Consider the following 12981-nt stretch of genomic DNA (forward strand, 5'->3'; position numbering starts at 1 on the left):
TCTTCCTCTACTTCACCTAACAGGAATTGAAGATGCAGCCTCAAATTGGAGATTTGCAAAACCACAGACCACTGTGTCACAGCGAGCACCACCAGGCTGGGCTTCCCTGGCAGGGATCTTTCTGCCAGCAGCCCACACCGAGCTGAGGCAACAGAGAGATGGAAAGACGCCCTCAGCTCCTCCTGGGCTAGAGCAGCCATTAATTACAGTTTAATTTGACTGCAGCACTCCCAGGAACCGCTCCCTGCAAGGACTTTGATTGCAAAACCACACGTATTTTTCTTCTTCTTTGCATTGTGGTCTATAAAATAATCTAAATTAAATAAAGCAGAAGCCCAGAAACTCCTGCAACTCCGTTTACCAACATCCTCTCCCTCGCCCAGCGTGCAGTCGCGGTTAAAGCCATTGCAACAGATCCAGTTTTAAAAATGTAATTCCCCGTACTTGCATGCAGGGGAAAACCGCAGAGTTGAAAAGACCTGTTTGAGGAACCCCATGGCCCCAGTATCGGTGATCAGTGCTGCCAAGGGATGCTGAAACACTGGATGTGGCTCAAAGGAATGAGCTGAAACCAGAAACACACCCTACAGCAGGATGTGAGACCTTGGAAGTCAACCTGATCAGCAGATTCAAAAAGAAGATCGGGAGCTGACTTGATCACTGTGAGTAATTAAACAACAATTTTCATCCCCATGTCTCTTCAGGGAGCAGACTGAGACTGTGGAGCTGGCTTTTGGAAGCTGAAGCTAACACAGGAAGGGTGCTGGTCTCTGAGGCCAGGGTAGCAAGGGCTTGGTTTAGCTTGAAATCTTTTGCTCAAGACTGGAAGTGAAGGATCAGCTTTGTCGAGGCAGGTGGATCTTACAGACCTGGTACGTAAATCTTCATTCCTTATGAGCTCATGTTTCTCATCCTTGGAAAATGTCCCATCTGCTGCCACATCCTGGGGTCACCCTACCTGTCCCTAACAATGGCAGTGGCCAGGATGGGACATGATCCAAGGTGGGATATGAAACTGCAGGAGAACTCCTTTTACACCCAAGCAGAAACGGGAATGCTCAGACCACCAACACCGGTCTCCACCCTGATGAAAAGCAGACACTGGCTAGATCTGGACGTTTGGGGATCCCTGGGAGGCAAAAATGCTCCTGGGAGAAGGGGGTGGGCAGGCAGCTACTCCTCATCCGTAGCGAACACCTAAAGCACATTAAAGTACCATGACCATCTCCAGCAGCGTGGTGAAAGATGAGGGTGACTTTTTCAAGCCCTTGCTCCCTGAAAGCAAAGTCAACAATAAAAATGCATTTAAAAAGAAAGAGCTTGAAAAAAACCCCCAAAAACTTTTCTCAGGAATCATCACAACCCAGTGCCAAGAACAAGAGCCTGCCCCTGCATCAGCAGAGAGCAAGCGCGGGGCGCCAGAAGAAAACAGCTTCTCAGACAATTTGATGGGAAAGGGGCCAGTGAAAGCTAGAAGCTTATCTATAACCACAATAATTATCATTGTTGGCAGCAGCTGTCGAACGCGAGCCGTCTGAGAGGAACGGGGTCACAGGACTTGCTGTCACAGGGATTTAAAGGCAGCAGCCCGGCGATGTGAGGTGACAGCTCGGCAGCCCGAGAAGCGCGGGGCTGTTCTGCGGGGCTTTTGTCGAATCCCGCCGAGGATGTAATAAGTGTGAAGGGGAAAAACAAATTCCGCCGGGAAAGGGACGCGCCCTCCTGAAAAGCCACATTCATTTGAGAGAAGAAATGCCTCACGTCGCCTCGCCGGGAGAGAGGAATCAAACGAGCCATTCACTGCCAGCACAGGCGGAAAACGATGGAGCGAGGGGTGGATTTGCATCTGGCAGAACGCAGGACTAAAAATACACATCCATGCACAGGGAGCAAAAGCAAGGATGTGGTGGGTTCGCAGAGGAAGACACGATAAGGCACTGACATCAGCAAAGCGTTCTCCAAAAACACAGAAGAAAAAAACACGTGTTAAAAATATTCTTGTGCTGCATTACAAGCTGGAGGAAAATCCAGTGATCTCACTGTGCAGTAATTTCTCCCAAAGCAAGGGAAACAGGCAAAAAAACGAATCTACAGAGAGAGATAAAGTATCTCACTGGCCGTAATCTTTCCACGCTGTAAGCCAGACAATGCCTGGTGAGCTCACAAACGTCTGGGCTAAATCAGGGGCCAAGCCTGCAGGTCCTTTCACATGTGAAAGTCTGCTCAGCCCCGTGGTGGCTGTGCGAGTGAGGCAGGAGAGCATCACCCCAGCTGCCAGACCAGGGCCTTTGGAACACTGGGACCAAGGACCCACTGCTCTGCTGAGCTTTGGGATGGGTAGCCAAGGCGGGCAGAGGGTGAAAGGGTTTCCCCAGTGATACATGGGAGACTGCTGGAGATGCAGGAGCTGGACCTGAGACCACTGGGCTTGGGCTTTATCCCTAGATAAAATCTGAAAGGATTTTGGGGAGAGAAGCCCAATTGTGGTCCTGGGAGTACCATGGGATGAACTTCCAAAGCAGCATCTGGGACAAGTCACTGCAACCTCAAAGCCACTCGTCCCTGCATGAGGACAGGCCTGGGAAAAGACATATGAGAGGCCTGAGGACCACCTTGCAGGGCAAGTCTGATCCTGCTTCTCCCCTAGGAAATGACCCACAGGGAAATGCAGGCAAGCAGCAACCTCCATCCTGCCCTTTTTGTGGGATTAGTTACTGGCAATTCGTTTCCAGCCATTGCTTTCTTGGAAGAGAAAGGTTTGCTGGTGAGATGAAATTGAAACGTTTACTCAGTAAGACGTGCAAGATGCCTTTGAAGTTGAGTGCTTGGGTCTCTCCCCTTCCCACTGAAGGATCTATTTGTGTGCTTAACTTCCAAATATACACTTAGACCTCTGGCTGAATCACACCTAAACCCACTCAACGCTCAGCCTACATATGCCGGGAGCAGCCCAGCCATTGCCCCAAATCCCATCGTTTTACTTGCTAATAGCTGCCTGCCACAGACATACTCATTTGCCTGCTGCTTTAAACTCTGCTTTCATCATCATCCTTCTTTATTTGGACTGCTAGGAAAGCACGAAAAACCCCAGAAGCAGCCCGGAGCAGAGCCAGCATAAACAGGGCAGATTTACCCCCAAATGCTGTGGCACTCATCGCTCTCACTGCCCACGGTCTGCCAACCACCTCTGGGAGAAGCACCAGGGGCAGAGTTACCCACCCAGAGGGGGTTTTTTGCAGACATCAGCCTCTCCAAGCTTTCTAGGGAAGGAAATCAGCTGGGCTGCCCAGACAAGGCACCATCTACCCTGAAGAATCAGACGGAATCCAAGGTCTGGGAAAACACCAAATTCAGGTACTGCGGCTGCAAACCCAACCTGCCAGTGATGCTGCTCCATCCTGGCCAATCCTGGGTGGCACAGAAGCTTCTGTGCCTCCAGACAGACAGTAGAGTGAATATTTTTAAATTTTACTTCTGTTGGAACTTTTTTTTTTTTTGCTGGGTGAGTCAGAAACAAGTGGCATTTTCTGCTGCTATTTGGGTGTTTTTTCCCAAGTAGCTACACTGATGGCTCATCCTTTCAGACCACTGCAACCTGGTTTCCTTTTCTCAGGATTCAGTCTTATTGGTGTAGTTCATCTTGCCAAAAAAAAAAAGCCCTTTTTATCCTTTTGGCAGCAATCTGGAGATCATATTAAATTGCTGGTAGCAGTGCTGAGCCTGCCTGGTGAGGGGTGTGAGGGAGGCTGTCAGACCAGCAGGGCAGCTGTAAGAGAGGGACATTCCCTTCCTGAAATTCAGATGTGGGCAGCAAGGTCCTGGCTGAACTACTGCTGCTCTCTGCACCCTGCTGATACCCAGCACTTCCCTAGCCCAGAGAGACCCTCTTCAACCACCAGCAAAGAGCAAACAAAACCCAGAAGATAAGAAAGATAAGAGGTGAAATCAACCCCCCTTCCACCTCCTGTGAAGGTTCACTGGATATCCCAGCCCCTCGGGGGCTTTCCAGGGACACCACGTACCCAGTTAATGGCATTGCCCTCGCTCCAGGTCACCCCACCAGGAGGATGTAAGGCTATAGCTGGGTTCAGGTGTCACTGGCTCTCCTGCTGCACTGGTTCCTGTCATCAACCCCCTGCTCCAGGGATGAGGAGCACACTCAGGGCAGCCCAGGGCAGGGTACAGAGCATCCCCCCCAGTCCCAGAGGGCAACAAGGCATTAACCATACCTGGAGAGGAGGATATTGCAATTCTGAGCTCTCCGGCCGTCTATGACAGAAAGCTCCTTGACTTTGTGCCGGGAACTCAAAGTGTCATCGATGGCATCTTCCTTCTACGAGAAAACAGTAAGAAGAAAAGCCTGGAGAAGAGCCATGGAGCAGCAAGGACATTTAGTACTCTCAGCACACAGCAGCGTGATACACAGCGGGCCCCCATTAATCAGGAGCGTCACCACGGGTGAAGCCCCTCGCCTGTAACCCAAACACAGTAAGTCATTTCATAAACCAGAGCTGGCTCTGAAGCCACTGGTTAGAAATGTAAATATTTTCTCAGACAGGGAAGATTTAAAAATCTGCAAACACATGGGTGCTGCTGAATAAATAAAGGTGGGCTTTCTCAGCACACATACTTGTGATACTTCATTAAATCCTCGCATGGAATATTTCATTACGGGCTGCTGCACACACTCAGCATCGCTCTTGTTCCTCACCCCTGCTCCAAACATCTGTAATTACCCTTCATGCATCAGTCCTCCCAAGCCAGCTAACCAATCCAGGCTATCAGACTTGCAAAAACAACCGGCAGCTTTTTCACTGAAATTCTCTCAAAATAAGGGATTTGAAAGCAGGAATTGGTGGGGCATAAGCACCTATATGTCCTAAGCAGCTTAAATCCATTACCTTCCAATGAATAGCAATACTGTGGTTGTGGGGAAATGGGCAGATCTACGTAACAGCAGTTTTGCAGGGCTGCCCAAGGAGTTCATGTTGCCCCAGGTTTTAATTTACCATATTGCATATTTTAGTAAGGTTAATCAATTAAAAGCTGGCTATTTAATCCTTCTGGAAGGAACACAATCTAGAGCTGCAAGGTCCTGAACGTTACAGATCCACACTAAACGTCCATGAGCGTAGGAGACCTGGCACTGCAAGGGCTGAGACTGAGCACTGAAATTACCATTTTTTATTCATTTTCTTTTTTGAATGAAGAAGACCCACAGATATGAGAAGTGGGAAGAGAGGCAGGTGATGGAAAGTGAGCCTCAAGTCACCACCAGCTGCCTCTTGCTGTGCCTTGCCTGCTCTAACCAAGCAGAGAGCTTCAACTCGTGAGTTTATTTCCATCTTTTGAAAACAAAAAATGCTGCAGGGGCTCCTCTGTGCTCAGCTCTATCTAGTAATCCAGCTCCTGGACTCAGAAATTGGCTTTGACCTCAGACCAGACAGCAGAGAGGGCAGAGAGGCTCCCCAGCATCAACTTTCAAGCTGCTCCTTCTGGTGATCTTTGCACCTCTCTGATTCAATCCCATTTGATTAACCCCCCTTAGAAGCACCCACATGCCCCTGTGTCCCTGTCCCCAGCCCCATGCTCACCCTGCCCAGGCCACACTCCTGCAGGTGCTCACTTACCTGTCTGGAGCTACCATTCACAAAGAAGTCCTACAGCCATAGCAGAAGCATGGAAAAAGGCAGTAAAAACACATGCAGTTCAGTGATCTTGGCAAAACCAGAGGGAGTCGAAGCACAGAGAAGGGAAACATGCAGTATGGGGGGCTTGGGGGTGCCAGTGCCAAAATAGGGGGGATGCAGGTGAAAATGTGGATTACAGGATGTGCAGAAGGGGAGAGCTGATGGAAGAGGTGGCTCTGTGAATGGATCAGGCCAAGGTACATTGTGCACAGAGGTGAGGAGGCGACACAGGATGAGGTGGGAGGACGCTGGCCAAGCCCTGCCACTGGCCCAAAGGCACAGCACTGCTCAGCCTGCCGTGCCAGGAGGAAAATTGCTGGTTCTTGCACATCTGAGGGACTGAAATGCCAATGCGACTGCCAGGAAAAACAGGGCTTTCAAGTGGAAGCAACGAGAGGCTCATCCTGGAGCAAATCTGGATGCAGCAAAGCTTTACCATTTGCCATGGCAACACACTTCCCTCGAGTTCTCACTCTCCTCCTCCCTGCTTCTCCCAGCTCAGCAGCCTGGCCAAATGCCACCCTAATGCCCCACCAGCACCATGCTCCTCCCAAGACCCCACTGTCCTGCTGGGCTCCCCCCAACAGACTGGAAGCAGGTGCAGTAAAGCTGGCACCACACACGTGTGCACACACACGGGGATTTTCTTTCCTCATTCCCTCGGCTGAGCTGTGCTGATCAAGAGTCTTGTTGCTAAAAGTCTCTGATTCAGTTAAGGCTAAGGATCAGTGTTTCATTAATCAACCTCTTTCCAGCAGTCTCCTTTGTGGGACAGGCACAAAGCATACCCACAAGCTGCAAATGGTATCTTTGTTTTTGTTTAACTGGTCCCTAATTAGGAGGTCTTCCTTCCATTTCAACCCTCAGACCCACCCCACAATGCTCAGACTTGCCCCAGGCTGCTGGAGAGGGGAAGGACGTGGTGGCTTTCTTTGCAGTGCCCTGCTCTAGGAGAGGGAGGGCTACTCATGCGTTAAGGTAGAGAAAGGGTTCACTAAAAAAAGCCTCCCTCGCTGCCTCAAACCAGCCTCATCCCTGACCCTTTCCCTCACAGGAACCGTGATCCAGCCTCTGCTGCAGGATGGTCTAAGGAGGAGCAGCTTTAAATGTGCTCTCAGCATTCCCACAAACAATTCCCAGCCCTGCTGTCCCTGGCCTCTGTGCAGGTCACTCTCCCTTGCATGGAGGAGCTGGAGGCTTTACTTCCTTCATCCTTTTTTGGGAGATGAATTCTTTCCCAGCTCACTGCTAAGCCCCTGGTTCAACAACACATATTTTTTCCACTTGGCCCTGACTCTTTTACATCACTCACCGCTGCAGGACCTGCCAGGACTGCCCTGGCTGTGTCACTGCTACTTATCAACATCACTCCCAGCCTCTACCCCCATGAAGACTCTCAAGACATCCCTGGCAGAGGCACAAACCCCTGTGTAGTTTAAGCCCTGATGACCCTGGACTCGCCTTTCTCCATCACTACATGCACACCCTTACACAGCTCCCACCAGTCCTCAAGCCACAGCCAAAAACTCAGCAGCTCCTGTTGGCTTTTCTGTGAATAACTGGTATACTGTACAGCTGCAGGGCTGAGACCTTCTCCTGGGGACAGGGACATCTGCAGAGCCTCAGCAGGGAGGATACAGGCTCTCCTAACAGCTTCACCAATTGTGAGGCAGGGATGCTCCCAGGCTGAGCCCCAGGAAGCCCAGAGGGTTCCTGTCCTCCCTGCATGGAAAGGGCCTTTCCCAAAAGCTGCAAAGTTCACTTAATAGCCTGCATTTACATCCCAGCCTGTGATGTGGGAAAAACATTTAAAGAGATGCTTAAACTTAAGTACATCGTTAAGCCTCGGGTCTGTGCAGCACTCAGGGATTCCCAGGCACTCTGGCAACAAAACCAGACAAATCCCAGCAAAGGCAGCCCCACAACAGCCACTTGGGGAGGGTCAGAGAGCTCTGTGCACTGCACACACCTCTGCCTGCTTTCCCCAAGCCCTGCTGGGGCGCTGGCCACAGGGGTGGCACCACTTGACCATGAGTTTTCAGAGCCCTGGTTTGTTTGGGGGCATGGGCAGACAGGCAGCCCCTGACACCCCATGTCCTGTGGATATTGTGACTCAGGACAAGTGAGAGGCATGATCTCTGAGCAAGTGGCTCAAGGCAAGGAACAGGGAGGAGAAAACCCTGCTCCTCCCCTGCTTCTTCGTGACAGGAACCAAGTTTTGCTAGAGCTTGAAAATGCTGTGAGTTATTAAATCATTATTAGTTCACTGTGCCTCAGGGACAGGCTGTTCACTCCCCCTGCCCCCCACCATGCACAGTGCCCCGTGGTTTGCATGGGTTACAGAACCACAGAATGGCTTGGGCTGAAGGGACTTTAAAGACCATCTAGTCCAACCCCCCTGCCATGGGCAGGGAACGTTCTACCAGACCAGGCTGCTCAGAGCCCCATCCAGCCTGGAACATTTCACTTTATCTCATGGAGCACATCTAACCCCACATGCTGGTGTGTGCACTGCTGCTGGCTGCAGAGCCATGCATCCCCTCTCCATCCTGGGACTAAGGCTGGGAGCACTCTGGGGACTTCAAGGTAGATAACCACATCCCTCAGGTCCAGGGAGATGTGTCCCATGGCTCCACTCACACAAAATGAAGCCTAGGTGAACCACAAGGAACTTGTGCATCATGTCCCCAAGGGCAGCTCCAGCCCCAGCAGCACCTCACAGCTGGGACTTTGCCTTGTCTTTCCCATCTGCCTTCCAGACGCTCTTGCAGCATCTTCTGCCAGTCCCACCCCAGACCCTGGCTCCTACATTCAGCTCCCTTTTGGTCCTCATCCCATCTGGGGTGTAAGCCCGTGTCACAGCTCTCCTTGTGCCACCTCCCTGTTCCTCCTGGCCCCAAACCTAACCATCTACTTCACCCAGCAGGACCTCAGCCAAGCCAAATTATTTTTTAATTCCTGCTTGGCAATAATCCGCATCACACCAGGTGACTCATGGGCTCGGGCAGGCAAGCCCGAGGGCAAACCGTCCTGCCCACACTCAGGTTTCTATTCTTGCTTCTCTTCCATTTCCATCCCTTGTCCTCAGACATGCCCACCAGTAAGCATGAGTCAAGCTCCAAAAATCCCAGGGGAAAGAGACATTGCTGTGGTCACCTATTTCCAAAACACTGGAGCAGCATGTACTTCTGGTGGGTTACTCTTGATATCTGCCCTGCTCTAATTCACCCTGATCTTTCCCTCAATTAGCCTCTGGAAGAGATTAAACTCTCACGCTGCCTAATGAGTTTATGGGTCTGGTCCACTCCTTCCCGGCACCGTTCCTCTGACTGAGCCAGGCACGAAGGAGACAAGCTGTTCTTTCCTACCAGGAACACAGGCAGGTGTTCAGCAGGTGAACATCCTTTTTCAGCCCTTCTCCTTGCTCCTTCTCCTGCCTTCTCGAAAAACTCATTGTTTTTGCCCATTTTTATCCTGCCTGGGGTAAAATAAGTGTCTAATTTTCTTCGTGTGCTTTGATGCCTTCTGAACTGGGGCTATATTGCTTGAGCAGGAGATTAAAAAGCAGAGACTTTTGCCTGCAATGACATTATTTTGGTTTGGGATTTTTCTTCAAAGCTCACATTTTGCTCTTGGCTCACTACAAAAATAAAAGAAGAGACCCACCCATGGTAGATGTGGGCAAAACTTAGTCCTTCCTGGCCAGAAAGGGATAGAAATTTTCCACCCAATACAGACACATGAAGCAGTTGCTGTTAAGAGCAATCCAAAAATATTGCCCAACTGTGGCCACATCTGGGGGTTATTTTCATAACATTCCCTGTCTCTTGGCTTTTTTTGTGTGTGTGTTTTTTTGGTGATCCATCTTCATGGTACACGTGGGCAGGTGTGTGGGCAGGGGTGGAACCAGGCACAGTGAGCCATGAATGGCTGCCTCAACGCAAAGGCTCTGGCACGTGCATGAGAGGATAAAGCAGATGAAGTCGATGTGGCAAACACAGCTTTGGTATGAAATAATGATGGGAGATGTGTTTTGGGACCACACGTGAAACCACGTGATCCCATAATGGTGGCACCTTGCCCAGGTCCCCAGGTGTGCCCACCTTGGGCCAGCTGTTACCTGCTGTCTTTGGTAGGCGGAGAATGTCCTTTCCAGGTCTTCGAGGTCCAGGATTTTGAACACTTTTGTGTCATCTATCTTGGTCCACACAGTGCCTGCCAGCTTGTTCTGCAAGACAGTGGGAGTGTTGCAGGTTGGGGGTCTCCTGCCCACCTGCCCTTACAGCACCTCTAGTCTCACTGCCCAAATTATTGCCCAGCTTACCTCTGGAAGCTTGGACCAGTTGAAAGACTTGAGGGCGTTCGTCGGCTGAGGGATGCTCTTCTTCTTGAAGGTCATGCCCAGAGGTGCTCCAAGGGGAGGCACCATTCCACCCAGGGGTGGGGGGCCAGGGGGAGGTGGGGGACCACCTGGAGGAGGTGGTGGGGGAGGTGGTGGCGGACATACCCCTGGGAGCGGTGGGGGTGGTGGAGGGGGAAGAAGAGATCCGGGAGTTGGAGAAGGTGAAGGGCCACCAGGTGCTCCTGGTGGCATGGGAGGTCCTCCAGGGCTGGCAGCACAGATCGCCCTCTGGGAGAGAAAAAGGAATGGGGACTGGTCATACGGAGTTGGGGGACACCACCTAAGAAACATCCCCATGCTCACTTTTAATTTTCTTAGTTAAAATTTAGGAAACAAAGGGAGCATGCAAAAGCGTCAGCATTCCTGACTGAGGTTCAATGCAAGTGAAAAGACAAAATCATCCCATCATAAGGGTCAGACATCTTGGTGGCTCTCCCAACAAGCCTCTTTCTCACCCCTCCCCATGCAGCTCAGCCTCCTGAAATCACCCCACAGCATTTGCAGGGGGTTTGGGACCAGGCCCACAACAGGGAGCAGGTTCGAGGTCTCACCCTGCTCATCTCGTGGAGCTGTGCTGTGAGATCTGCCACTTGCTGCTTGACCTGCTTGTGCTCGCTGGACTCCTTCTCCAGCTTCTCCTTCATCTTGTTCAGCGTCTGCATCATCTCCTCCTTCTCCTGGGCCTTGGCATCACACTCCCGCTCCTTCTTCTCCAGCTTCTGCTGAAGCTCTGTGTGCTCTGAAACAGCCCCAGGAGACCACTTTTGGGTGACAAACACTCCTTTTTGCCAACGGCAGCCTGTGGTGGGGCTAAACCCAATGCTGCCCTGCAGAGAAACTGCAGCTGACAAAAGGGAGCCTGTGCTGTGCTGTAATACCCCATTTGGAGCCTCTCCATGAAAAAAGTAGTATTTGCTTTGCCCACTTCCCATATCAGCCCCATGGCATGATACTATCTCAGCCCCTCAATAAAGGCTGCAGATACATGTATAAATAAATACATAAATACATGTGTATGTTAACTTTTAAGCCAAGGTTAAAGTTGACACTGTATATTTCTCCATGACTCACCTTTTCTCATTTTCTCTGCTTGCTCTTTCCACTGCTTCACTTCATTTTCATTGACTAACCTAAAAGGAAAAGGGATGTAGCACGTGAGACAATCCTACTACAGCAAATAAGAGACTATCACCAGCAAGAAACATGACTGAGCAAGTGGGATTTAAGGTTCCCAAACTGATACACCTAACAGCTCTGCTGTGTCTCCCTCCAGCAGGGTTACGTAAAATTTATCAGGGAACATGCAAAAACTCCTAAATCTCAAGTATTGTCTGCAAGTGCTGTCTAGTGAAAAGGACGGGCTTAATTTATAACGTGGGGTGAGTGAGTCCTGGCAAGTCAAGAGCTCCAGGGATGCTGGCTTGCGTCCAGCTGAGGAGAAGGAACATCACTGTGTGACAGCGACAAGTAAGGAACAGTCACACTCGAGCGCTTACATTCGTACAACGTTTTTAATGTTGAAGTTTTCCAGGGGAGTGGCGTCGGGGTCCTGCCCTTTGTCACTCTGGATGACGATCTGCTGCACGATCCTGTCGAGCAGCAGCCAGTACTGGACAGTGTTGCCGCTTCTTTTATCTGCAGGGAAGGAAGGGGAGAGACTGACGTGAGCAAAGGGGAGGTTGTGACACCCCTGGGCAGGAGAGCTGGGCTGCCAAGCCTCCAGCAAGCCATGGGTTTCCTGGTCTCTCCTGGGACTCACAAGGCATCTGGAGACAGTGATGCAGGATGGACATAAAGTGCGGGTACGCCTCGCTGTGCGTCAGCCTCTTCCTCGTCAGCTCAAACATCTGAGTTGCACTTTTGGTGTCGATGTGGACCTGTGGACAGGAGCCAGGCAAGGTCAGGCCACTGCACCCACAATAGCATCACCTGTTCCCCGAGTCTCAGCTTCAGACCCTACGAGTCACCCCCACCCCAAAACTGATGGACAGACCTGGCCCACTGCCCTGCGAGGGGCAAACAGAGCTGTTGGGCAGCCAGAGGACAAAAGGGCTAAAGCAGGCTCTAGGACAGATGTTGCAAAAGAGCAGGGCAACAGGAAAGATTTCCAACATCCACATTTTATCCAGAATACCACTCTTTGTCCCAGGGCACACAGGTGTTTTTAAAACTAACTGTGACATTGAGTGCCAGTGTCTGCATCAGGGGCATTCGTACTCACCAGCTCAAATCTTTTGGCAAACTCCAGCTCATCTTCATTTCTAAGCATTTCGAAGAAATCTAAGTGCCTGAGGAAAGAAAGGAAAAAAAATACTGTCAAAAGCAGATACAAATGTGACAATTAATAAATTATAGACACCTGATCTGTCAGCAGCCCAGAGACTGGCAGGGCTTGAAACACCAACTGAACCTTCAGCCTCGACCTCCTAGTCATTACAGCATGTCCAAGGAGCCTTTTGGGATGAGAAGAGGTGGATGAGGGCTGACAGCATCCCCGGACCCCTGATGGCACATTGTTCCCAGCTCAACCCTACATCAGAATGCAGCAAAACCATGCTGGAATATTTTGTTCCGTCTCTGGAGACAGCAGGAAATTTCTGTAAGAGGTGGGACTCTAGAGCCATGTGCTTTCCCCAAAGGCCAAAACCAGAAGCAAGGGCACCAAACAAAAATCCCAAGTGGGCTGGGAGTCACTACTCACCGGTCAAGGGTTGAATTTTCATGTTGTCTTAACTTATCAATGACTGGCTGGATCCCGAGCATGAGGAACTCGTATCTCAGATGGAGTCTGAAATCCAGGCTTTCCTGCAAGGGACAGTTGTGGGCTCAGCACAAAATGCACATCCTCAGAAAGTTCACTGAAATAAGAGCACCCCAAACACACCCCAA

General features: G+C 50.8%; 1 protein-coding gene across 1 annotated transcript in view; it reads right to left on the reverse strand.

Annotated features, from left to right (window-relative positions):
* Positions 1-12981, reverse strand: part of DAAM1 (dishevelled associated activator of morphogenesis 1) — a 90296-nt gene that overhangs the window by 13149 nt on the left and 64166 nt on the right. The window contains exons 9-17 of the mRNA XM_082283855.1: positions 12794-12897; positions 12314-12380; positions 11852-11969; positions 11589-11727; positions 11164-11222; positions 10644-10831; positions 10015-10320; positions 9811-9918; positions 4230-4333 (exon numbers count right to left, since the gene is read on the reverse strand). Coding sequence (XP_082139981.1) covers positions 4230-4333; positions 9811-9918; positions 10015-10320; positions 10644-10831; positions 11164-11222; positions 11589-11727; positions 11852-11969; positions 12314-12380; positions 12794-12897 — 1193 coding nt within the window. The remainder of the gene's footprint in view (positions 1-4229; positions 4334-9810; positions 9919-10014; positions 10321-10643; positions 10832-11163; positions 11223-11588; positions 11728-11851; positions 11970-12313; positions 12381-12793; positions 12898-12981) is intronic.

The sequence above is a fragment of the Coloeus monedula genome (genome assembly GCF_965178545.1).
Source record: "Coloeus monedula genome assembly, chromosome: 6".
In the NCBI taxonomy this organism is placed as follows: Eukaryota; Metazoa; Chordata; class Aves; order Passeriformes; family Corvidae; genus Coloeus; species Coloeus monedula.